We start from the raw sequence: 24,681 nt of genomic DNA, 5'->3' as shown, positions 1-24,681 counted from the left end.
TCATAACTCTGTTATGACCAGCCTCTTCTTCCAGCTGGATCTAGTTCTTTGGACTTTTGTACTATATCTAGTGCCACTGTCCTTCAAGCTCCTTCCAACCCACCCTTGCATTTGTTTCCATACTATGGAAAGTTTCCCCTCCCCCCTTTTGCCAGCACTCTTATTACTTGAGCCACAGCACCACTTCCAGAACACTGGTGGTTAATTGGAGATAAGAGTCTCAGGGATTTTCCTGCCTGGGCTGGCTTTGAACCATGATCCTTAGATCTCAGCCTCTTGAGTAGCTAGGATTACAAGCATGAGCTACCACCAGTGCTTAGCTAGGGATGATTTATTAAATCTCTTTTCCACTATATGACTAGAAGCTAAGGACCATGTCTTGTTCTGATCACTGTAGTACAGAAATCAGTAAATCTGGTACCATCAGTGGTTTGATGAGTTTACAAGTCCTTTATGACCCATCCACTCCTAGCTTTTTCCTTCCTGCAGATCCACATGCAAGTTGTCCAGTGTTGCGTTGCTCCTTTATCCCTAGCCTCCTCTAAGACCAGATGGCTAGCTTTTGCTTCCAGCCTTCTATTAAATACATCTTAGCAGCCCTCATAACTTTCTCTGTGTAGCTTTTTCCAATGGTCTGCATAGACAGTGTGGCTTCAAGTCCTGTCCCTTGTCTGATCTCGACCTTGTTTTCTCCCATAGAAAGAAGAGTCTCTTCATTTACATTCTCCTTCTCAAAGACAACCTGCTTTCAAAGCAGGGGTGGGGAGGCTACACAGCCCCTCAAGTGGTTCCCAGTTAGGTAATCTCTGCATGAGCGGATCATTTTGCCAGTAATAGTAGTAACTTACTCTGCAAAAGTAGACTGGCTAGGGCTGGGAAGGTGGCTCAGTGGTAGAGTGCTTACTTTGCATGCATGAGGCCCTGGGTTTGATTCTCCAGTACCACATGAGCAGAAAAAGCTGGAAATGGTGCTATGGCTCAAGTGGTAGAGCATTAACCTTGAGCTGAAGAGCTGAGGGACAGTGCCCAGGCCCTGAGTTCAGGCCCAATGACTGAAAAAAATAAAAGTAGACTGGTTATTCCCAAATTGGGACTCCTACAAAGGCTTTGCTGGGGTGCAAATGACAAATTCTTTGTCATATGACAAACAGTGATAATTTTTGTTCTCTACTGTGTCCCTAATTCCTCAGAACAATGCATGGCACAGAGGAGAAATAAACAATTTTAGAGCACTTAGCAACTGTCTAATGTTTGATGTCTTGGTTCAATCCCAGTGATACCAAATACCAATAAAAAAAAACAAGGTCCTTTCCCTACCACATTAACACAAACTACCATAACATAGTAGAACCCTAAGTATTCATTAGGCCAGCAGTCTGGGGAAAAAAACTGACATGCCCAAGGTAAAGAGATAAGTAGTTTATTTGTTAACAAGGAATAAAAAGAAATTTGTAATTCCTTTTCTCTCTTCTGGTGGCTGAAACAGAATTGTGGTTGGATGGATGGTGACATACAAGAATTCCCTCACAGATTTTATCTTTTGTAGATACGCAAAATTGCCTGAGTTATAAGACTTGTCATTCTTTTTTAGACAGAAGTGCCAACTGTTGAGCTTTCCAGTGTATCACTGGCTGCTACAGTCTCCTTCTTGTCTTCGGGTTTCATGGCAGGAAACAGAAGTACTTCCTACAAAAGATCATAAATGTGTTTTGATGCTATAAAGGCACTTGAACATATTTTTTTGAAGAGTGATCTATGTATTTGCTTTGCCTGTTATTGCTACTAACCAAGTCCAGAGATCTGTATGCTGTTTTGTGTACAGCACTGTCTAGGACATCATGTCAAGACAGTGAATAAACACAGGTTCTATTAAAATTTATTTTAATAGGGCACTGGGGTGAGCTATACCTACAATTCTGGCTACTCAGAAGGCTGAGATCTGAGTGAGGATAGTGGTTCAAAGCCAGCTTGGGCAGGAAAAGTCTGTGAGACTCTTATCCCCAATTAACCACCAAAAAGTTGGAAGTGAGCTGTGGCTCAGTGGCAGAGCACTAGCCTTGAGCTCAAAAACTCAGAGAAAGCACCCAGGCTTTGAGTTCAAGCTCCAAGGCTGGGGAATGCATGCACATGCACAGTGCACACACGGAATTGATTTCTTGCTTTACCAAAATAGGACAGGGACAGTTTCCACATTGATCAGCTGATTTAAACAAGCCAATTTGGGAAGCATGGGCCCCTGAGTTCAATCCCCAGTATTACCTAAACCCAAAAAACCAAGCTCAGGCAGCAGGCAGCCTGTCCCTGGAAACGCATGAAATGCAAACACTGGTATTCCTCCTGTCTCAGTAGAAAGAACTAAAATCCCACAAGGTCAGTTAATCCAAGTCTCCAACTGGGGCATGGTGTGGACCCCTTTGCCTGCCCATCCTCCTGCCCAGTGCTCCTTGTTTACCCTTGGGGCCCACCTGGCTCTACCTCCAACCCTGGGGCTTTGGGGAAGTGTGCACTATGGAGAACCGCTGTGTACCTTGATGTTATTGGAGTCTGTGAGGAACATGGTGAGACGGTCGATGCCCATGCCCCAGCCAGCAGTTGGGGGCAGCCCATACTCCAGGGCAGTACAGAAGTTCTCATCTATGAACATGGCTTCATCGTCACCAGCGGCTTTCGCCTAGAATAAAGAGAAGCAAGAGGTAACATTTTGTCAAGACAGCTCAGTGTCTAAGGCAATAGAATGTTTTCATGCAGGTGGTGGGAATTCTTTTCCCAGTAATTCTGGGACGGGGGGCTACTTCCCTCACAGACTCACAGATCAGGACTGATGAGACCTACATGAGAATGCACACAAATTCCTCTGAAATACACTACCTCCGCTGCTGGGGCTTCTGGGATGGCAGGAAAACCAAATTTTCATAGACGGTATGGTGACTACGTAGTCTTTCTCCTGGTTCCTAAAACCACCCACCAGTGACATGAATACAGGCAGCCTGCAGGGCCCTGTCTGCTTCATACCTTGATCTGCTGCATCCCCAAGAAATCTGAGAAAAGTGCAATCTCAGAAAAGTCATTTTCCCTGTTTTTAAGACACACACTGTGCTCCTTGTGTACAGACAACCTTATGTTCCTCTTAGGTCTCATGCAGCCAAAACCAAAATCTTCCTTTGGAAATGTGACTTCCTCTGGCAAAACCATGAGTGCCCCCGAGCCTGTACTGGTATCTTCTGATGAGGACACGTTCGCTCTTTCCTCACCTTAGCCTGTTCTTCAAACAGCTGCCGCTGCCGCATGGGATCGTTCAGCTCCGTGTAGGCATTGCACACTTCCTTCTTCATGACAAACAGCTCAAAGCGCTCAGTCAGACCCTCTTTGGAGCGGTGCCTGGGAACCAGGCCAACAACAAGGATGAATTTACAGCTCCTGGTACAAGAATCCCTGAATGACTGTAGACTCAAAAAAGTAGAGCTAACTGCAATCTAACTGCATGTATTCTTAGCACCAAATCATCTGGTATTACAGTGAGGGTGTGAGAGACCTGGAGGATTTGAGTATCTTCCTAACGAGCCCTGTGGTAGACTGTTACCCCAACCCACGCCAGAATGTCTGACCTTCTGCATACATTTCTCCTGAATGGACTCTGGGCTAGCCATGACTTGGTTTGGCCAATAGGGTATCCGCAGAAGAATGAACACTTGTTTGCATGTTTGCTTCTTGTTCTTTGGGAACCCATCAGCCATGCTAAAAGCTATGATGCCACAAAGACAGCATATGGAGAGGCCATGTAGAGGGGAACCAAAGTCTTCTGGCAGAATTCCCAGTGGGAAAAAAGCCATGAAGAATCTTTAACTCTCATTTCCTGGGTGAGGAGTGGGAAAGCTTTTCTATTTCTCCTTACTTTAATACTAAAAAAAAATAAATCCTTGCTAAAACTTGGGGAAAAAGTAATTTCTGTTAGCCAATATTCCATGGAACAGAAAGATAGTGTATCTTGAAAATAAATTGCTGGTTCAGATTTGTAAGCTGTGGGGTTGCTATGTAGCAGCAGGCAGCCAAAATACTACACTTATCTTACCATTTAGCCAAAGGGCTCATGATCTGCGGGTGATCACAGATGAAGGTAGGATTGATGCATGTTACTTCCAGAAACTCCCCAACAAGCTTAATGGAAAGACAAAGGTGAAATAGATATTAATTTTAATATTTTCACAGTCCCAGTCCAGAGGGAGGTCTCAATTTCCTCTAGATGGCTTTATCCTATACCTTTTCAAAGAATGGAAAGGATTAACGGAGGTAATACATAGTTCAAGATTAACTCTCTCCTTCCTCCCTAGTAGTTTTCCTATGAAGCTATGGAAAACAACTCCCGGAGTGGGACTCATGTCTGAGTACAGGGGCCTACTGAGGCAGCTGAGAATGCATATGATGTGGTGACCTCTCACCTTGTCGAGGAGTCTAGCAGTTGTCCGAGGTGGAGGGCATTCAACAGCTTTGGCCACACAGATATCATCAAGCATTCTGCGAGTTTCTGTGATACAAATGTTCAAGTTAGACCAGGAAACATCAAAATGCCCAATAAAACACATATAAAGCTGGGTGTAGTGGTGCATGCCTATAATCTTAGCACTTGGGAGGACGAGAAGGAAGGACTCTAAGTTTGAGACCAGTCGGGTTACCCAGTGAGACATTAGCTCAAAAACAAAACAGAGTGGGCATGGGGTTAAGCATATAAGCCTAGCTACCTGGGAGACAGACATTCTGAGGTCAGGAGACTCCCATCTCAATAATGGCTGGGGGCAGAGGCACACATTTGGCATGCTCAAGAACACAGGGAAGCGCAAGTAGGAGTGCAGTCTAGGATACCCCGGACAAAAATGTGAAATTCTGTCTCAAAAATATCCAAAGTCTCGGTTGGTAGCTAATGCCTGTAATCCTATCTACTCGGAAGCTGAGATGTGAGGATTCCAGTTCAAAGCCAGCCTGGGCAGGAAAGTCTATGAGACTCTTATCTCCAATTAACTACCAAAAAGCCAGAAGTGGAGCTGTGACTCAAGTGGCTGAGTGCTAGTCTTGAGCAAAAAAGCTCAGAGACAGTGCCCAGGCCCTGAGTTTAAGCCCCAGGAATGGCATAAAAACACAGAAAAGCTGGTGGCATGGTTCAACTGACCGGCTACTGTGAGGTCTTCACTTCAAAGTTCAGTACTGAAAAAAAATGTACGCACATGCACGCACACACGCACGCGCGCGCACACACACACACACACACACACACCACCCCATCCCACACCCAGGCACAAACACACACACCACCACCACCACCACCACCACCACCACCACCACCACCACCACCACCACCACCACCACCACCACCCCACCCCACACCCAGGCACAAATTCAGAGCTGAACCTTTACCTTCAGTTTCAAACAGGCTGGTCTCAGGCAGCTTCACCCCAAGGGCTTTCTCAAGCTCTTCCACCATGCTGATTCTCCGGAAGGGTGGGGTGAAGTCAATCTCGAAGGCTTGGCCCTCTGGGCCATCAGGATGGTAGGAAACCTTGTAACTGCCAGTAATGTTTTTAACCATTCCTAGGGGAGAAATGAGCCATTTCCTAAGGACAAAACTCAGGAAATAATCTTCTGTAAGTAGCTCACCAGCCCCTACAAGCCTCCTGAGAGGTGAAAAAAGTAAGGCTCACCTGAAATCATCTTCTCAGTGATTTCCATCAGATCGTGATAATCTGCATACGCCATGTAAAACTCGCAGGTGGTGAACTCAGGATTGTGAGTCAAATCAATGCCTTCGTTCCGGAACTGACGTCCAATTTCATAAACCCGGTCAATGCCACCAACCACCAGCATCTAGCAATACATGGCCTTGGTCAAGCAGATAACTCTGTCTTCACAGCTCTGGGAAGTTTCTTCTTCCAACTGCTGTTCATAGCTTAGCTGTACTTTCTACTCCAAATTCCTAGTACTTTGCTCCATTTAGACCCTTGTAGTGGACAGTTGTTAAACTCTTCCTGTGGCATGGGTGTCCTCTATCTTGGTCTTAGCCTATCCAGAGAAGCCTCTTGTGACTCAGCCTCAGATATACCAGTAAGAAATATTATGCAGAATTCATTCAGAGACCTCTAGATGTGGAGCTGCTGCAGGGATGCTACTTCTGACAGTGACCCAGCCAAGCTGTAAAGATGGAGTTCTCTAGGACATCAGCTCAGGAATGAGATTCACATCATTCCTAGTTATTCAGGCTCCAAGCTCTCTGATCCTTCATGTGAGCTTCCTTATATAGCTAAACCGATGTGTCAGTGGCTTTAGTTACAATAGGTTCTGTTGTCTACAACTAAGAATCCTGAATGATATGATGATATGGCTCGTTATTTGAAGATATATATGTGAAGATATAAATATATCCATATTAATATATATATGAAGATACATCTTCAAAAAAATATATATATATAAAACTTCCAGAGGGAGAAAGAAGGGGGGGGGAGGGACACTATGCTCTTCCATAAAAGACTAAAATCCAAGAAAACTGTAAATTGAAAAATGTTAGGGTAACCAGAGTAGGTTAGGGGTGTGTATATTATCCCCTTGCTGTCTACCTTGTAATGCTCTTAATCTTAGACAAATTCTAGAAGTGTTATAAAACCTGACAAATCCAGAACACTTCCTGGCTATTTTATCCTTAGTGGCTCTCTTATTTCTAACCAACACTTCTAGCCAATGATTTCCAGCCTTCTGTGCTTTAAGGGAATGGGATGTATTATGATCAACTACCTTATGGTAGAGTTCTGGAGCAATTCTCATGTACAAGTTCATGTCCAGCTCATTGTGATAAGTGATGAAAGGCTTGGCCACAGCTCCCCCTGGGATGATGTTCATCATAGGAGTCTCGATCTAAAAGAGACAGGGAGAAAGTTTGTCCTCAGACAACCCGACCTTGGAGACAGCTCATGCTTTGTCCCCACATAACACTCAGTTCAAAAGTAATGCAGTCCCTGAAAAAGAACAGACTGCTTGATTTTTCTAGAACAGAATATATGAAATAGAAAAAAAAAAAAAGGTAGGTCCATTGAAAGTGTGACTTCGTTGATTAAACATAAATAATGCAAGATATAAAACAACTGCTCCAAAACATTCACTCGTACCCTGCCTGCTGCAGGTGTAAGTTTGTCCATGCAGTCACAGGAAATAGTGAGGAAGGAGACACAATAAAGTCAAGTTTAGGGAGGGAAGAAGTAAGTTAGTTGAAAGAGGCAGAATGGTACAGTCTGGCTTTTGTTTATTGGATTTGTTTTACAATACATGTATTTGCCTTTCTCACACATGTAAACACTTTTTTTAAAGCTACAAAAATTTGTCACTAAATATTAACATTAACATATCAAACATGGCACTAATAGCACACAAATGATACTACATCTTGCTCATTATTGTGGAAGTCAGTTCTTGCTTTCCTAACAAGGACACCAAACAAGGTGGAAGAAGGAAAGAAGATGTTGTCATGAGGCATGCCTTGGGAGAGGAGGGCAGGGATGCGCGGGGCAAGCAGAGCAAGGCAGACAGGAACCCCTCCCTCCTCTCACCTCTAGGAATCCCAGCTCATCCAAGAAACTTCTGATATACGTGATGATCTTGGAGCGGATGATAAATTTCTGCCTCACAAAGTCATTCAGGATCAAGTCCAAGTATCTCTGACGATATCTTGTTTCCTAAACAAAAAGCAGCAGTTAGACATCTCTGGCTTCACTTAATGGCAGAATAAAACAAGCAGACGGCCTCTTTGTGTCACAGCTAGCAGGCTGAGCGCTTGCCTTGTCTTTGAGACCAAAGTGTAGATGAGGTAACATATGCAGACAGGGAGACAAGAGCGTGATTTCATAGGGAATGATGCTCAGTTCACCCTTCTTGGTTTTCCCAGGATTCCCCTGAACTCCGATTATGTCTCCTCGACGCAGTTTATTATTGATGCGAATAAATTCTTCCTCTGATTTATAGTTCCTGAGTGGAGGGAAAAGTAATTCACTTTATAGTAGTCAAAATCAGCACCACTACTAGTTTACACTGGAACCCTCAACCAATTAATGGAAGTCTCAAAAGCTAAGCAAGTCAGAGGCAATTACTACAAAGGATTGTTTCAGATCTGTTTTATATCTTGTGTTATTTATGTTTAATAATACAACTCAAGAACAGCTATCACTTTCCAGGCAGGCAGATAGTCTAGCCTGTATAACTTCCTTCATCCTTGTCCCCCCTCCCCCTTTTTTTCCCCTGGTCTTGGGGCTTGAACTCAGCTTGGGTGCTGTCCCTAAGCTTCTTTGTACTCAAGGCTAGCACTCTACCATTTGAACCACACCACCACTACTATCTTTTCTGAGTAGTTTATTAGAGAGAAGAGTCTCATGGGGACTTTTCTGCGTGGGCTGGCTTCTAACTGCAATCCTCAGATCTCAGACTCCTCAGTAGCTAGGATTATAGGCATGAACCACCGTGCCAGGCTTCCCTATCCTTCCTAATCTAACTTTAAACAACAATGGAAAAAATAAGACCATTATCATCCTCTGTCCAAAATGTCTTCGTTGCTCTAGCTCAACCTGAAAAGTTCTCTAACCAGGTAGCTAATTCTGTATACCTGGAATTAGCCATGACTTGTAACTTGACTCCCTCTCCTCGAAGGTCATAGAAGATGAGTTTTCCCCCAGAAGCTCTTTTGGCATGGATTCTACCTAGAAAAAAAGAATAGCAAAAATATCATCAGACAGAACCAGAAGACCTTTCATGCTCTCAGTACCAAGAAAGCTCCCTTAGCAATATACACAATCTGATATGACTTGAGCTTTGAGTCCTGCTTTTGTCCCCACACCCATTGTTCTTACTAAAACCAATCAATGGGACTAGAGGTATGGCTCCAATGGCAGAGGTAGAGTACCAGCGGTGAAACAAGCAGGAGCTCAAAGTCCTGAGTTCAAGCCCTGATACTGGCACGAAAACAAAAGAAGAGAAAACAAGAAAGCAGAACAAAACAAAAGAAGGCAAAGATGGGCATGAATATCTGGAGCTAAGATATTCTCTGGAGGGGTTGGGAAGGTGGCTCAGTGGTAGAGCGCTTGCCTTGCATGCTCAAGGCCCTGGGTTTGATTTCTCAGCACCACATAAGCAAAAAGAAAAAAGCCGGAAGTGGCACTGTGGCTCAAGTGGTAGAGTGCTAGCCTTGACCTGAGAAGCTGAGGGACAGCGCCCAGGCCCAGAGTTCAAGCCCCACAACCGGACCCAAAAAAAAAAAAGATATTCTCTGGATTCCTAGATGATCTCAGTGCTGGTGACAACCTAAGAGATTGGATCTTCCTGAACCCTCATGTAAAATAACTGCAACTGGGTAAGCAAAGCAAAACACCGGGTGACCCACTACCCAAGTGGCAGAGAAAGAAAAGCTAGCTGGCATGGATGACAGCGACTGACAGTTTATACTACTGTCCACATGACTCATATCCTCAGATAACTGAAAATGCATCTTCTTTTTTTGGGGTGGGAGTGGGGGTGGAGGGACGGGACAGACCTGGTACTGGAGCTTGAACTCAGGGCCTGGGTCTGTCCTTGAGCTTTTCTCGCTCAAGCCTGGTGCTCTACCAATTGAGCCACAGCTCTTCTTTTTGGTGGTTAACTGGAGATAAGAGTGTCACGGACTTTCCTGCTCAGGTTGGCATATATTACTTATTAGAAAAGATTTCCGCGGGCTGGGAAGGTGGCTCAGTGGTAGAGTGCTTGTGCATGCATGAGGCCCTGGGTTCAATTCCTCAGTACCACATAAGCAGAATAAGTCGGAAGTGACGCTGTGGCTCAAGTGGTAGAGTGCTAGCCTTGAGCTGAAGGGCTGAGGGACAGCGCCCAGGCCGAGTTCAAGCCCCATGACCGACCAAAAAAAAAAAAAAGATTTCCGCGCGCATGTGTGTGTGTATAAAATGTATTTGATCGTAGTAATAACCTCTCTAGTAAGTGGAGGTATGGCTCAAGTGGTAAAGTACCAGGCTTGAGGGAAAAAACCCAAGTGAGAGTTTGAAGCCAAGGTCAATTCCCAGTATCAGCGCACACACACACATACACAAGATCAAGATAGGGTATCATTATGATCAAATGCATTATGTGCATGCATGGAAATCCTTTGTAATAATATATGCTAATAACATACATAGCATCATCAAACAACAAAGAGACAATAGCTGAAGAGCAACATATATGCTCTGCTATGTTACCAAAGAGGCCTGCCTGCTACGGGGATCTCAGTGAACCACCGGGGAGTTTTCCTACCTGCCACCTTTAAGGTAATGTCAGTCAGGTGGTCCCCAGGCTGCAGGTGACTGTATTCCTGGATGAAGTGGGTAAGAGAGATGTCTACATGGAACTTGTGTGGGTACGGGTCCTCCCCACTGACCTTCAGCTGGTGGACTGCTTGACTGCGGATCTTGTAGTATTGCTGTTAAGCAACAAAGAGTCATTACAAAGTTGAACCTGGTCAGATCAGGGCCCATCTGGCAAAGTACTGGATTCTATCTCAGAGTACCCCCAGTTGAGACTTTCAATATACATGTCCTCCATACTCTTGAAAGCAAAAGATTGAATGAAATGAGATTCACATTTAAAAACGTGTCAGTGGCTCATGCCTGTAATCCTAAACTACTCAGGAGGCTGAGATCTGAGGATCACGGGAATGTGGCCTAGTGGTAGAGTGCTTGTCTACATGAAGCCCTGGGTTCAATTCCTTAGTACCACATAAACAGCTGGGCACTGATGGCTCACGCCTATAATCCTAGCTACTCAGGAGGCTGAGATCTGAGAATCGAGGTTCAAAGCCAGCCCGCTTAACCACCAGAAAACCAGAAATGGTGTTGTGGCTCAAGTGGTAGAGTACTAGCCTTGAATGCCCAGGCCCAGTGTTCAAGACCCACGACCAACCAGAAAAAAAAAAAAAAAAAAAGGCAAAACCACATAAACAGAAAAGGCTGTTAGTGGTGCTATGGTCAAGTAGTAGAGTGCTAGCCTTGAGCAAAAGAAGCTCAGGGACAGTGCCCAGGTCCTGAGATCAAGCTCAAGGACTGGCAAAAATACAAAATAAAACAAAAAACACAAAAAAAAGCATGGTTACTGGGATATGACAAATGACACAGGATTCTAGATACTCACATGCAGTGAGACCAGAAGAGGATAGTCTTAGGAGAGAATCACAAATGTACAATGCCCAACAGCCTGTTCACGTGTATATAAAACAATACATATATACTGAAATGAACGCCAAAGATAGGGAAACAAAGGACTTAAAATCTTTTTATGATGATTCTGTATACTTTACCTTATAAACAGTGTATTTATGTGAATATTTGGGGGGGGGGGTGTGAGAAGAAGGCACAGAATCAGAGGAAAAAGAGAAAAAGTGCTGCAGTGAAGTACACCAGACATTGATTAAAGTGAACCATACAACACTCATGGGTAGAGGTGGGAGGAAGGGAATTAGAGAGAATGAGGGAACAGGTGACACTGTATGAAAGGAAATGTACTCATTGCCCGATGCATGTAAACGTAACCCCTCTGTACATAACCTTTATAATAACAATAAAATAAAAATTTAAAAAAAACTGCATGGTTGATGGGCACTGGTGGCTCAAGACTGTGATCATAGAACTCAGGATCTGAGGATCACAGTTCGAATTCAGCCTGGGATGGAAAGTCTGTGACTCTTATCTCCAATAAACTAGTCAAAAAAAGCTGAAAGTGGCACCGTGGTTCAAGTGGTAAGAGTGCTAACCTTAAACAAAAGATGTTCAGGGACAGTGCCCAGGCCCTGAGTTCAAGCCTCAGGACCAATATGCACGCGCGCGCACACACAACACACACACACACACATTCATATTCTCTCTCTCTTGCATGGTGGTCTGATCCACAGCTAGAAATGAAGGCTAGAATTCTAAAATGCAAGATTCAACAAAAAGAAGAAAATGTTTTATTGGTTTAGGTGACTGATTCTATTTGGTGGAGTCATTTCTCTTCAACTATGCTCCTACCCCTGACCACGCATTAGACTTTACCCAAGGCAGGCCCACGGGACCTGTAGAATGCAAACAGGGACAATCTACAGCAGGACCCAGCACACTCTTCCTGATGCAACTGCTCAACTTTAGCGTTGTGGGGAGGGGAGGAGGGGAAGCGGCCTTGGAGAGATGTAAACAAACAGGCAGGCTGTGTTCCACTCAACGTTTTGTATAAAACTAGAGAGGGAAGGATGAGGTTGGGGGACAGAGGACAGGTGAATCTGGTCTGTAGAATGTGGTTTTTCAACTAAAGTCACTTAGGAGTTCTGGACTTTCAGCTGCCTATTGGGAGTTAATATTAAAAAAAAATCCAGGGCCTGTGCATTTAGCCAGAAGGCATGGCATGTTCTGTGACTTCGCCTTCTTCCCTTACCTAGAGGAAGTGACCGAGACCTAATGCCTGTTCTGGTGCCTATGTATCTCCTTAGTCACTGGTCCCTCTTACAGCCTGGGCCCAAGGAAATCTGCCAGAAGCCTCATCAGAAGCTTTCCCGTGCCCAGCCGTGCCAGTGGCCCAGGGGACTCACGTTTGGGTCCAGACTCTCCTCCTCGGCACCCACACCATTGTCTGTGGTGTGGTTGGTGGCCGCCGCAGGGGCCTGGCTTAGCTGTTTCTCACTGAGCTCCTTCTGCTTGGCTTCTTTCTCTGCCACTTTTTTCTCAGCTTTCAGGCGTCTCTTTAGCTCACTGTTGGGAAATGAAAGCAATCAGTGTGAACAGTGCCCGAAGAGCCCGGTGCCTTCTGCCCCATAGCTACTTTCCAGAACTATGAATAAGCTGGGAGAACTGCGCTTGCTCAGTGCCACGCCCCCCTCCCCCCCCCCTCCACTTGCCAACCCCAACCTCTTTCACTGAATTCTACGTGAAAGAGACAAGGGAAAAAATAAGCTTAGGACAAAGATGCAGAGGATCATTTTCAGTCTTTGTGTTCAGTCTCCAGTTAGCCCTAGCCTCAATTAAAACCAAGATGCACTAGGACAAAGAAATCCTACATATAGGGCTGGGAAGGTGGCTCAATGGTAGAGTGCTTGCCTTGCATGCCTGAGGCCCTGGGTTCAATTCCTCAGAACCACATAAGCAAAAAGAAAAAAAGTGGCGCTGTGGCTCAAGTGGTAGAGTGCTAGCCTTGAGCTGAAGAGCTGAGGGACAGCGCCCAGGTCCAGAGTTCAGGCCCCACGACCGGACCCCCCCAAAAAAAAAAAGAAATCCTACATATAGTTTATATTTAGAGTGGAGGTAGGGGGGTTTTCCTACAAATCAGGAGCATAGGCCTTTTCTCAGCATTCATAGGGCTACAAAGCTCCTTGAGTCCACAAACCAAATCTTAGTTACATGGTATTCCACGAGATTAAGCTCCTCCAGTATCTGATCAACCTGTGAGGGGACAGCTATGTCTGCCATGCCCCCTCCCCCATGCCCTTCCCAAAGGAAAGAGTTAAGCTATGGCAGAATTGGACTCTTCAGACCATGGACAATCTCTCTGGGAAAAGCTGTCCACACAGGTCTCACATGGCCCATTGGAACCCGACTTTGACCACAGAGAAAGTACAACAAAGTTTACTAGCGGGGATACAATATCATCTCTGTAATACAACTGCCTATGGCTCAATTCTGACATACCTACCAATGATGTGACCTTTGGCAAATGACCCAACTTCTCCCTATTTAGCAAGGGGAAACAAGACACCTCCCAGTGGTTATGAAGGCAGATGCTTATAAACCACCCTGTCACTGTCATGAGTGAATGACCAGATGAGAACTATGCTAGGTATCTGTCACTACCTTAAAACATGTACACTCTGCAGTTAGGATAGAAATCGTATAACTTTTATGTATTTATAGGCAAATTCCTCCTTATTCAAACTCTTGGTTCTTGCTACCTGAGACTCAAAAACCAAACAAAACATCCATTAAGTAAACTTGCCGTATGAATCCAGAAAGAGAACAAGTTATTTTTGGATAGTGATATATTTGTTATTTAAGGGGAACTTGTAGATACTCTTTCAGATGAATACTCTGTAATAGTGAACCATTGGAAAAGATTCTAGGTCATACTTTCTTTCTTCTTTTTTTTTTTGTCAGTTGTGTGAACTCTGGGCCTGGTGCTATCTTTCAGCTCTTCAGCTTACGGGTAGTGCTCTACCATTTGAGCCACAGCAACACTTCCAACTTTTTCTGCTTATGTGGTGCTGAACAATCAAACCCAGGGTCTCATGCATGAGAGGTAAGCACCCTACCACGGAGCCACCTTCCTAGCCCCTAAATCATGCTTTCATGCTGTCTGGTTTTAGAAACATGCTTGATTTCCCTTTCTTTCCTTCCTTTTCCAAAATTTATTTACTGGTTAGTCATTAATTTATTACAGTATTGGGGCTTAAACCCAGGGTCTTTTATGTGCTAGGCAAGTGCTCTAACATGGAGCTACATTCTTAACTTCTCCCCATTTTACTTCTGAAACAAGGTCTTGGTAAGTTGTTCATCTGGCTTCCAGTTTACAATCCTATGGCTCAGCCTCACTGGTAGCTGTGTGTCTCAGCAGCGTCACTAGCCTTCATTTTTCAATACTTAATTAAAAAATGTATCAAGGATTTGAACTGATCATCTTTTTTGGGGGTGGGGTGGGGGAGAGACAGTATTAGAGTTTGAATTCAGCAAATACTCTACCACCACAGCCCATTTTTATTTAGTTATTTCTCTCCACCTCATCCAAAAAATAGAGTCTCTGTGTTTTGCCCAGGGCTGGCCTGAAATTGTAATTCGCTACATCACTGCCTCCCAAGTAGCTGGGATTATAGACATGCACCACCACATCTAGCTGAGCTGAGCATCTTTTACGTGAAAAACTGGTTTTGATGACTTCAAAGCAGGCAACTCTGATGCAATCTGTCTTGAAAACAGTTGTAAAGATAACCTTTTCCAAACAGTGCTCCAGGTCTATAATACTGGAATTCAGTCGGTGGGCATCCAAGGCTACCTGATTTCTTTTCTAGGATTAAGATAAACCTGTTATCGTCTCAAATCAGACACTGTTCTTAAATCATTTCTAAGAAGAGTCCAGAAAGATCTAGGACAACACCTAGAACAACTAGAACCAGATTAATTTCAAGAGCAAACAAAACCTCAAAATAAAGCAAAAAAAAAAAAAAACAAAAACAAAAAAAACAGAAAAGGCAAAATAACTGGCATTACAAAAATTCCTTATACAAATAAGTCTTTTTCCCAGCATAGTCCTAGAATAAGATCCACAAGGCATCTTAAGGCTGTAAGGAAGTCCACACCAACAATCCAGCACTTCAGAGACTCAAGTAGGAGAATCAAGAGTTTAAAGCCAAGCTGGGTGCTGGAGGCTCATGCCTGTAATCCTCGCTACTCAGGAGGCTGACATCTGAGAATATGGGTTCAAAGGCAGCAGGGGCAGAAAAGTTCAAGAGACTCATCTCCAACTAACCAGGGGGAAGGAAAAAAAAAAAAACTAAAAAGAAAGAGAGGATTTGAACTCAGAGAAAGTGAGAAAGAACTATTGGGTTTGATAGTAGAGTTAGTTCTTTGCTTTCTTTGTGGTAAATCCAAAGACTTAACTAAGGGCTTAACAGATGCTGGAGGAGAGAACTTTTGCTCCAGAACAATAAAGAAGGCAACGGGCACCCACCTTCTTTTATCAGAAAGTGGCTTGTCCTTGTGCAGCGTTGTAAAAGGAGCAAGTTGGCCCAGTCGAAGGTCCCTCTGACCCCACTCTGCCCAGGTCTGCCGCAGGGACCCCCTAACAAGCCTGACGGCAGCTTGCATCAACATGGCAGAATACCCTGGAATTAATTACTGCCAGGACCTAGCAGGAAACAAGAGATGTGGAGTCAGATGGGACAGACAGTACACATGCACTCAGCCTACACACTCTGCGTGGGGGAGCTGAGCCATTCGGTACTACCTTTTTGTCCCATTTAACTTCAGGCCCTCTTAAACAAATACCCAATCCTGTGAACTTACTGTTGGGCAACTAAAATCATCTCACTCCTGGCTATGGAAAATGGTGTGTTTCTAGGTTAGAAAGTCAAGTACAAGTCAGCCAATAACTTACAGGTAGAAAAATGGCCACATTTTAGAATTCAAGTCAGAAGGCAATTTTCTGAAGTCCTAAAGTGTGCTTTTGAGGAGAGGGTTGAAGTGCCTAGACACAAGATGGCAATGGAAAGCATATGAAACACAGGGAAAAAATCTCTATCAAATACTAACTTTAGACAATGTAAGCCATACAGCTGCATATAGTGGTACATGACTGTAGTCTCTGACACTCAGGAGTCTGAGGCAGGAAGATCATTTGAGCTAAGGAGCCTGAGACAGCCTGGGGAACATAATGAGACCCTGTTCTCAGGGGGTAGGAGGAAACTAAACCCACACAAAACATTTCTAAGTCAAAGAGAAGAATAGTTTGGAGTTCTTGGAACAAAAAAGAAAGGGTAGTTTTTAGTTTATACATCAACACTGGAAGGAAACAATGACAGGAGCTATATTCTACCGTGTTCAAATATACTTGGGGGGGGGGGGGGGCGGGGATCTTTCATTTGAGAATTTTGAGAATGAATCCTTTGGGCAAGTAGTCCATCTGGTCTTAAGCATAATACTGTGATCATTAAAGATTTTAGATCAGGAATGTTTCAAGAGTGATTAGGAAGAGAATGTTAACTACAAAAACTACTTAATACTGGGCACTGGTGGCTCATGCCTGTAATGCTAACTATTCAGGAGGCTGAGATCTGAGGATCGCGGTTCAAAGCCAGCCCCGGCAGGAAAGTCTGTGAGACTCTTATCTCCAATAAACCACTAGAAAACCAGAAGTGGCGTTGTAGCTCAAGCGGTAGAGCGTTGGCCTTGAGCTGAAGAGCTGAGCGATAGCGCCCAAGCCCAGAGTTCAAGACCCACGACAGACAAAACAACAACAAAAAAACTATTCAAGCCCACAATCACTGGAAGATAAAATATCAACACATTTTTATTGTAAAACCATGTGAAACAGTACAGTACAATTAGTAAAAAGATCAAGGGCTTTGGAGTTAGACTTGATCCAGGGTTTAGATTTCTCCTTCAGTTCAGATTAGTGCTAGGACACACATAAGAACACAAACTTTGGGGTGTGTGTGTAGGGGGGGTGAGAAAGGGGGGGGTGCTGGGCATCAAATTTATGATCTCTTCTATGTAAGACAAGCATATTACCACTAAACTATACCTCAGGCTTTGGGGAAACACTTCACCATACATCACTGATCATTCTGAAAAAACAGACATTAATGCTAGCTTTGCAAGATGACAAGTGAGATTAAAACACAAAGCCTGGAACACAAAAGCTGCTTATAAAAGTGGTATTTCAAAGCCCCTGAGTGGCTCTGGCCTGTAATCCTAGCTAGCTACTCTGCAGGCTGAGATCTAAGGATCATGGTTTGAAGCCAGCCAGACAGAGTAGAAAAGTCTGTGAGACTCTTATCTTCAATTAACCTCCAAAAGGGGCTGGGAAGGTAGCTCAGTGGTAGACCGCTTGCCTTGCATGCCTGAGGCCCTGGGTTCGATTCCTCAGCACCACATAAGCAAAAAGAAAAAAGCTGGAAGTGGTGCTGTGGCTCAAGTGGTAGAGCGCTAGCCTTGAGCTGAAGAGCTGAGGGACAACATCCAGGCCCAGAGTTCAGGCCCCACGACCAGACGCCGCCCAAAAAAAAAAAAAAACCAACAAGCAGGACGTGGTATAGTGGCTCAAGTGGTAGAGTGCTTTAGCTTTTTTGTTAAGGGGCAGGGTCCAGTAACAGCCCCCCTTCTCCCCCCCCAACCCATAAAAGTGATAATTTAGCTATTCAAGAGGTGGAGGTAAAATCTGTCTTGGGAACTTGTCCAGACCCTATCTCAAAGAAAGGAAAACAAGAGGGTAGCTATACTTTCTCTGAGTAAAAAGAACTGACTAGTTTTTTTAAATTTACATAAAAATTCAACTGGAAACCTTACTTTTAAAGCAACTGTGATCAAATACAAAAATTCAATTACTGGCCTGGAGGTGTGGCTCAAGTGGTGGAGCAACCATTGTGAGCAAAAACGCTGAGCTGAGCAAGATACTTGAGTCCCTGAGTTCAAGACTTGATTGTGGCATTATAAAAAAGAAAAAAAGCCGGTCGTTGTCAGTGGCTCACACCTGTAATCCTAGCTACTCAGGAGAGTGAGATCTAAGAATCATGGTTCAAAGCCAACCCAGGCAGGAACCTCCAATTAACCACTCAGAAAATCAAAGTGGCACTGTGGCTCAAGCATTAGAGAGCTTGCCTTGAGCTGAAGAGCTGAGGGACAGCGCCCAGGCCCAGAGTTCAAGCCCCACAACCTGACCCCCACCCCCCAAAAAAAAGAAAGAGGAAAAAAAGAAAAAAATGACTGATTTAATAGATTTTTAAAAAATCCACTCAACTTTCTTTCCCTCAAGTAAGGTATCTAAGGTTAAATCCAAATATTTATAAAATCCATCCGATTACTGTCATAAAGGGCAATGTAGTGATTGTGAACTCCATAAATCTAGGTATTACTACTTTTTCTAAAACCACCTAGCTAAAGAACCTACAGCATTTCCATCAGAATGCAATTAGAGGCTAAAGTTCTTGTGTTCTACAAGTACTACACCCCTAATCTAGTCCTAATTATGTACTTTCAGAGCAGTAACACACTCAAAACTCACCCTGTTGTCTGTGAGTTCCGTGGTTTCACGACCGTGGTTGAAAGAATGTGGTATTTAGAGACAATAAAAATGCCCTTTCAAGGGTGGGTTAATCTAGATCTGTGATCACCTACACATTTCTAGGATCTAGGGTGTGGGGTGGACAGGCTAACAAAGATACCCTCAACAGTGCCTAGGGCAGCCTCCAGGCTGAAGAAGACCACTGACGGCTCTGAATCACCCATGTGGAGAGTGACGGCCGTTTCCAGACGGACACACCCCTCTTCATACGGTCTCGGTGAGGCCCGGGAAGGAAAGGCTGAAGGTGGCAGACAGCGTCCGGTGAGCACCGGGGAGCGGTGCAGTCAGCACAGGAGGCCTTTCTCGGAGGGGCAGGAGGGAAGAAGCAAGTTCCACTTTTCTTCCCTGTCATTTCTCAGACCGACCCCTGCTCTCTCTCATTTCAACCTTAAGGCGGGGGGACCCATCAGCACCCGCCGATCGCCGTGGGGGCCTCGGGGTGGGGAGATGTCGCTTACAGGGCCGGAGCGTGGCCACACGAGCAGGGCCCCCAGCCCAACCTCCCAGTCTGGACGGAGACCCCCCCCCCCGCTCCCCCACTCCCGCACAGGCTCACATGGCCCTGGACGACACTTACTTCTTGCTCAGTTTCGGCTCGCCACCCACTTTCACGTCTGCCTCCTGCAGCGTGGCCATCTCCCCCGGGAACCGACCCGAAAGTAACGAGTACTTCCAGGTGAAGCTCCAAAACCCCGCCTCTTCCGAGGAAAGGGGGGGTGTGTGTGAAATCTATTGCGCCGCGCACGCGCAGGGCGGGATTTCGCCGCCATAGCCCCGCCCCTTCCGGGGAAGGGGAGGGCGGGCGCGTTTGGGGTGCTGCGCACGCGCAGTGCTAGGCTGCCTTGCGTTCTGTCCGAGCTGGTGGTGGTGGTGACAGGCCTGGGCCATGGCGGAGGCGATGGATTTGGGCAAAGACCCCAACGGGCCCACCCATTCCTCCACTCTGTTTCTGAGGGAGGACGGCAGCTCCATGTCGTTCTACGTGCGGCCCAGCCCGGCCAAGCGCCGGCTGTCGACGCTGATCCTGCACGGCGGCGGCACGGTGTGCCGGGTGCAGGAGCCGGGCGCCGTGCTGCTGGCCCAGCCCGGGGAGGCGGCGGCCGAGGCGGCGGGCGACTTCATCTCCACGCAGTTCATCCTGGACTGCGTGGAGCGCAACGAGAGGCTGGAGCTGGAGGCCTACCGGCTGGGCTCGGACACCAAAGCCGGGGCCCCGGCCGAGCGCGCCGCCGAGTCCGAGCCGCCGCCGCCGCCGCTCAACGGGCGGATGGCCTTCACGGACGCGGACGACGTGGCCATCTTGACCTACGTGAAGGAAAACGCCCGCTCGCCCAGCTCCGTGACGGGCACCGTCCTGTGGAAAGCCATGGAGAAGGCCTCGGTCACCCAGCACTCGTGGCAGTCCATGAAGGACCGCTACCTGAAGCACCTGCGGGGCCAGGAGCACCAGTACCAGCTGGGGGGCGCCCCGGGGAGCCCCTCGGCGCAGAGGCTCAAGCGCAAGGCCGAGCCGGACCCCGAGGCGGCCGAGAGCGGGGGTGAGGGCGGCTGCGGGGCGCGCGCGGGGGGCCGGGGCCGGGGCCGCCCGGCCTGCCGGCCGCGTCCGGCCTTGGTGGCATCGCTCAGCCCCGCCCCTCTGTTGACATCAGGGTAAAACTGAACCGTTTTGGGGTTTGTTTGTTTCATTTTTGTGCCGGTACTGGGACTTGAACCCAGGGCTTAGCTGCTGTCCCTGTTGCTCCAAGTTGGTGCGCTCCCATTTGAGCCACAGCTCCACTTTCAGCTTTTTGGTGATCCATTGGAGATAAGGGGCTCACTGGCTGTTCTGGGCTGGCTTCAAACGGTGATCCTCAGATCTCAGCCTCCTGAGCGGCTAGGATTACAGGAATGAGCCACCGGCACCTGGCGCAGGATGCGTTTTCGTTCGATTGTCAATACAAAGCAAAAAGTGAATGAAGCTTGAAGAGTAATAAAGTTTGTCAGAGTTTAAGAATATCCCATTTGAGTTGGGAAAGTGACATAGTGGTAGAGGGCTTGCTTGCCTAGCATCCATGACGCCCTGGGTTCGATTCCTCAGTACCACAAACAGAAAAAGCCGGAAGTGGGGCTGTGACTCAAGTGGTAGAATGCTAGCCTTAAACGCTCAGAGAAAGTGCCCAGGTCAGTTTAAGCCCCAGGACTGGCAAAACAAAAACAAAAAAACAACACTAAAACAACAACAACTAAAATAGATGTCTTCTGAAAGAAAAATTTACAAAAGTGGAGACTTACTTCTGGATACAGTTTACACAGCATATACTACTTTTTTTTGTGTGTGCACAGGGCCTGCTTTTTTGCATGGGTAATAGGGCTTTGGGTTTTCTGGTGGTTAATTGGAGATAAGAGTCTCAGACTTTCCTGCACAGGCTGGTTTTGAACTGTGATCCGCAGATCTCAGCCTCCTGAGTAGCTAGGATTATAGGTGTGAGCCACTAACATCTGGCTCAGAGCTTGGGTCTTAAACTCAGGGCTGTGTGTTGTTTCTGAGCTTTTCTGCTCAATGCTTGCTCTCTACTAGACTCCTGCCAGGGCTTCAAACTGTAATCCTAACTACCCTGTCTCCTGAGTAGTTAGGCTTACAGGTGTGAGGTGAAGGAGGAAAATGCTAATTTATGCTGTTCTTCTTTAGTAGAACCACAGACTAAGAGGACAGCAGACTTGTCTGAAGAAGAGAATGCAAAGGAAGACATAAAGGAGAATGAAGAAACAGTCAAAACCATGCTTGTGGAATCCACCCAGGAGTTTGAGGAAGTTGTGGTATATTAACTAGATTTACTCTCTTTCCCCCCTGCCTCCCTTTTTTGAAACTGACTATCCCATCTACCTTTTTCACCCACCTGAGGTCCAGGAATATAAGAGAGAAATTAAACACAGAAGAGGAAAAAGGAGAATGGGTGGATTTAGGCTTTCGGCTTCGAAAAGCTTTTAGTTTGGGGCAGCACAGCTAGAGTGGGAGAGAGAAATCAGGCAGAATAGAGACTTATAATTTCCTGGTGCCAGGATTTGAACTCTGAGCCTAGTGCTTGTTTTTTTGTTGTTTGTTTGGTTGGTCATGGGGCCTGACTCTGGGCCTGGGCGCTGTCCCTCAGCTCTTCAGCTCAAGGCTAGTGCTCTACCACTTGGGCCACAGCATCACCCTGGTTTTTTCTGCTTATTCTGCTGAGGAATGGAACCCAGGGCCTCATGCATGCGAGGCAAGCACTCTACCACTGAGCCATCTTCCCAGCCTCCTATAGTTATTTTTACCATCAAACATTTAGCTTTTTGTGTGCTTACAATTTTAGGGGAATACTTTTGCTCTTCTATATATTTGATTTAGCTTCTAATAATTTGTTGGAATCCAAGAAGAAGAATAATAGCTTTTGAGAAAATCAGGAGTGACAAATGATGAATACTTTTTTTTTTTTTTGGGGGGGGGGGCCTGAACTCTGGGCCTGGCAGTGTCCCTCAGCTCTTCAGCTCAAGGCTAGCACTCTACCACTTGAGCCACAGCGCCACTTCAGGATTTTTTCTTTTTGCTTATGTGGTGCTGAGGAATTGAACCGAGGGCCTTGAGCAAGACAAGTGCTCTACCACTGAGCCACCTTCCCAGCCCCATGATGAATACTTTTTAAGAATATATTTTTATATTTTTAAAATATAAATATATATGTTAAGTGTATATATACTTTTTTAAGTATGTATTTTTAAACTGTATTCATGTGTCTTCTCTAAGGAAAAGAATTAGATTTTCTTATAAACACAAAAATGAGTAGGCTTCAGTTTTTTTAATTAAAAATTTTATTTTTGAGATAAGGTTTTGCTACATTATGTAGCACAGGCTGACTTTGAACTTGTATGCCACTTCAGTCTCCCAAGTGCTGGAGTTACAGGAATGTACCACCACGTCTGGCTAAGATTCAGTCTAAAAAATGCGAAATAACATCTGGAGGTTTGGTTTAAGTGATAGAATGGCTGCCTGAGTTCAAACCCTAGTACCACTACTACAAAAGGAGGAGGAGGGATAAATTAAAGTTTCTGGAACTAGTGAGTGGAGCAATGCATGGGATCTGGCAGAAGTTTGGGGTTGTTGCTTTGTGATGTGTGTTGTGTGTTTGGCTCATCTTGCTTCAGCTGTCACGCCTGGCTCTTAGGTAGCACATTCATAATGTGCCTAAGCAGAGAGTCATGCAGCAGTGCTGAGAACTTAGCACATCTTAGCATTGGAGAGAAAAGCAAGTCTGTGATGAGTCAAATATTAGGTTCCGGTTCTTCTGGAACTTTTACAGTCTGGAAATGAAATCAAATATTTAACAAAGATCTAAAGAACGTGTATATACATGAGCGTTGTTCTCTGTGTATATGTATGTACATGTATACATATATTGTGTGTGCATATTGACACATGTATTTCTTACAATCAGTAAAGCACCTAATCTTTGAAACATAACTATACATATACATGTATACACCACCTTCCCAGGTACATACATGGATAAGACACACATGTGTACATGCGCATCCAGTGTGAATGAACTTGTGTAACATATTAGTGAAACTTCAGTGTGATTGGTGTGCAGAGAGCAAGGGGGTGGAGTTGGGAGGGACCATACATTGCATTCTGAATTAGGTCATTAGGAACTGCTCTTTCTGATCATTCTCTGTAGGTAGATGAAACCCCTGATTTTGAAATACACATAACAATGTGTGATGACGACCCTCCTACACCCGAGGAAAATGCAGAAGCACAACCTGAGGAGGAGGAAGATAAGATTTCTACAGCAGAGGTGGGAGCTGCCATTAAAATCATCCGGCAATTAATGGAAAAATTTAACTTGGATCTGTCAACAGTTACACAAGCCTTCTTAAAAAATAGTGGTGAGCTGGAAGCAACTTCTTCCTTTTTAGAGTCTGGTCAGAGAGCTGATGGTTACCCCATTTGGTCCCGACAAGATGACTTAGACTTACAAAAAGATGATGAAGATACCAGAAATGCATTGGTCAAAAAATTTGGTGCTCAGAATGTAGCTCGGAGAATTGAATTCCGAAAGAAATAGTAAATGAGAGTAGGAGAAGATGGGATTGATGAAGCTATTAACAGTTGTAACCATTGACCTTTGACTTGCAAAGACACATTTGACCAGTGCTACTGCTGTTCCAGGTCTCCACTTTTATAGCCTAGCAGAGTTATGTAGCAGGACAAAAACAAATTAGGCATATTGAGAGCTATCAGTGGCAAGTATTTGTTTAATCTTTTTTCTGGTGTGTGTGTGTGTGTGTGTGTGTGTGTGTGTGTGTGTGTGTGTGTGTGTGTGTGTGTGTGTGTGTGTGTGTGTGTGTGTGTGTGTGTGTGTGTGTGTGTGTGTGTGTGTGTGCTTGTGCCTGCCTGCCAATAGTGAGATTTGAATTCAGAGCTTAGGCTTTGTCCCTTAGCTTTTAATCTAAAGATGGGCATTGTACTACTTGAGCCACAGTTCTATTTCCAGATTTTTGTTAGTTAACTGGAGATAAGACTCTTACAGACTTTTCTGCCTTGGCTGGCTTTGAACCTCTATCATCAGTTCTGTCTCCTGAGCCATCTGTCCCCAGCGTAATATCTGGTTTTAAAGGAAAATCTAGACCTTGGCTGGAGTGTCTTCTGTATTGGTGATAAAGGACTTCTGATCACGTCAAACAAATTAGGAGGTATAGGTTTTGTCAGCAAGCATTAGTAAAGAATCTCCTGTCTTTTGCAGAAGTTCCATTGTGGTAGATTCCAAGTTGAGAATGTAGGAATATGGAAAGAATTCATTGCAGGGCCTTTCCCAAATCATCCCATCCTGC

The 24,681-nt window shown here is 45.3% G+C and overlaps 2 protein-coding genes across 6 annotated transcripts; one reads left to right on the top strand and one right to left on the bottom strand.

Annotated features, from left to right (window-relative positions):
• Nucleotides 1-1,404: 1,404 nt before the first annotated feature.
• Kars1 (lysyl-tRNA synthetase 1) lies at nucleotides 1,405-19,500 on the bottom strand. Of its 2 annotated transcripts, XM_042700829.1 has the most exons (15): nucleotides 19,418-19,499; nucleotides 15,730-15,906; nucleotides 12,608-12,767; nucleotides 10,306-10,471; nucleotides 8,633-8,726; nucleotides 7,815-8,001; nucleotides 7,587-7,712; nucleotides 6,778-6,897; nucleotides 5,691-5,853; nucleotides 5,407-5,580; nucleotides 4,437-4,522; nucleotides 4,070-4,155; nucleotides 3,252-3,378; nucleotides 2,528-2,671; nucleotides 1,405-1,686 (listed from the first exon to the last, which is right to left on the bottom strand). In XM_042700829.1, exons 2-15 carry the CDS (start codon nucleotides 15,870-15,872, stop codon nucleotides 1,588-1,590), a joined length of 1,875 nt encoding a protein of 624 aa, XP_042556763.1. In that variant the 5' UTR covers nucleotides 15,873-15,906; nucleotides 19,418-19,499; the 3' UTR covers nucleotides 1,405-1,587. The 2 variants fall into 2 exon arrangements, with proteins under 2 accessions (XP_042556763.1, XP_042556764.1); XM_042700830.1 differs by lacking the exon at nucleotides 15,730-15,906 and having other exon boundaries at nucleotides 19,418-19,500.
• Nucleotides 19,501-19,674: 174 nt separating this feature from the next.
• LOC122126131 (TERF2 interacting protein) lies at nucleotides 19,675-24,171 on the top strand. 4 transcript variants are annotated; one of them, XM_042700729.1, is made up of 3 exons: nucleotides 19,675-20,378; nucleotides 21,512-21,636; nucleotides 23,526-24,171. In XM_042700729.1, the coding sequence occupies exons 1-3, from the start codon at nucleotides 19,727-19,729 to the stop codon at nucleotides 23,913-23,915; spliced, it is 1,167 nt and encodes a 388-aa protein (XP_042556663.1). In that variant the 5' UTR covers nucleotides 19,675-19,726; the 3' UTR covers nucleotides 23,916-24,171. The 4 variants fall into 4 exon arrangements, with proteins under 4 accessions (XP_042556663.1, XP_042556661.1, XP_042556662.1 ...); XM_042700727.1 differs by having other exon boundaries at nucleotides 21,512-21,639; XM_042700728.1 differs by having other exon boundaries at nucleotides 21,509-21,636.
• Nucleotides 24,172-24,681: the final 510 nt, after the last annotated feature.

The sequence above is a fragment of the Dipodomys spectabilis genome, unplaced genomic scaffold (assembly GCF_019054845.1).
Source record: "Dipodomys spectabilis isolate Male_0828 unplaced genomic scaffold, ASM1905484v1 ptg000273l, whole genome shotgun sequence".
Lineage (NCBI taxonomy): Eukaryota > Metazoa > Chordata > Mammalia > Rodentia > Heteromyidae > Dipodomys > Dipodomys spectabilis.
This window is presented reverse-complemented; position numbering and strand designations above follow the sequence as displayed.

Coding starts and splice junctions, on each gene's coding strand:
- Kars1 (XM_042700829.1), bottom strand. CDS start 15,872: ATGTTGATGCAAGCTGCCGTCAGGCTTGTTAGGGGGTCCCTGCGGCAG. Junction 6,898..7,586: donor ATGAGCTGGGATTCCTAGAG/GTGAGAGGAGGG, acceptor TGTCTCTTTTAG/ATCGAGACTCCTATGATGAA. Junction 5,854..6,777: donor CTCCAGAACTCTACCATAAG/GTAGTTGATCAT, acceptor ATGTATTGCTAG/ATGCTGGTGGTTGGTGGCAT.
- LOC122126131 (XM_042700726.1), top strand. CDS start 19,727: ATGGCGGAGGCGATGGATTTGGGCAAAGACCCCAACGGGCCCACCCAT. Junction 20,379..21,508: donor CGAGGCGGCCGAGAGCGGGG/GTGAGGGCGGCT, acceptor GTTCTTCTTTAG/TAGAACCACAGACTAAGAGG. Junction 21,640..23,525: donor AGTTTGAGGAAGTTGTGGTA/TATTAACTAGAT, acceptor CATTCTCTGTAG/GTAGATGAAACCCCTGATTT.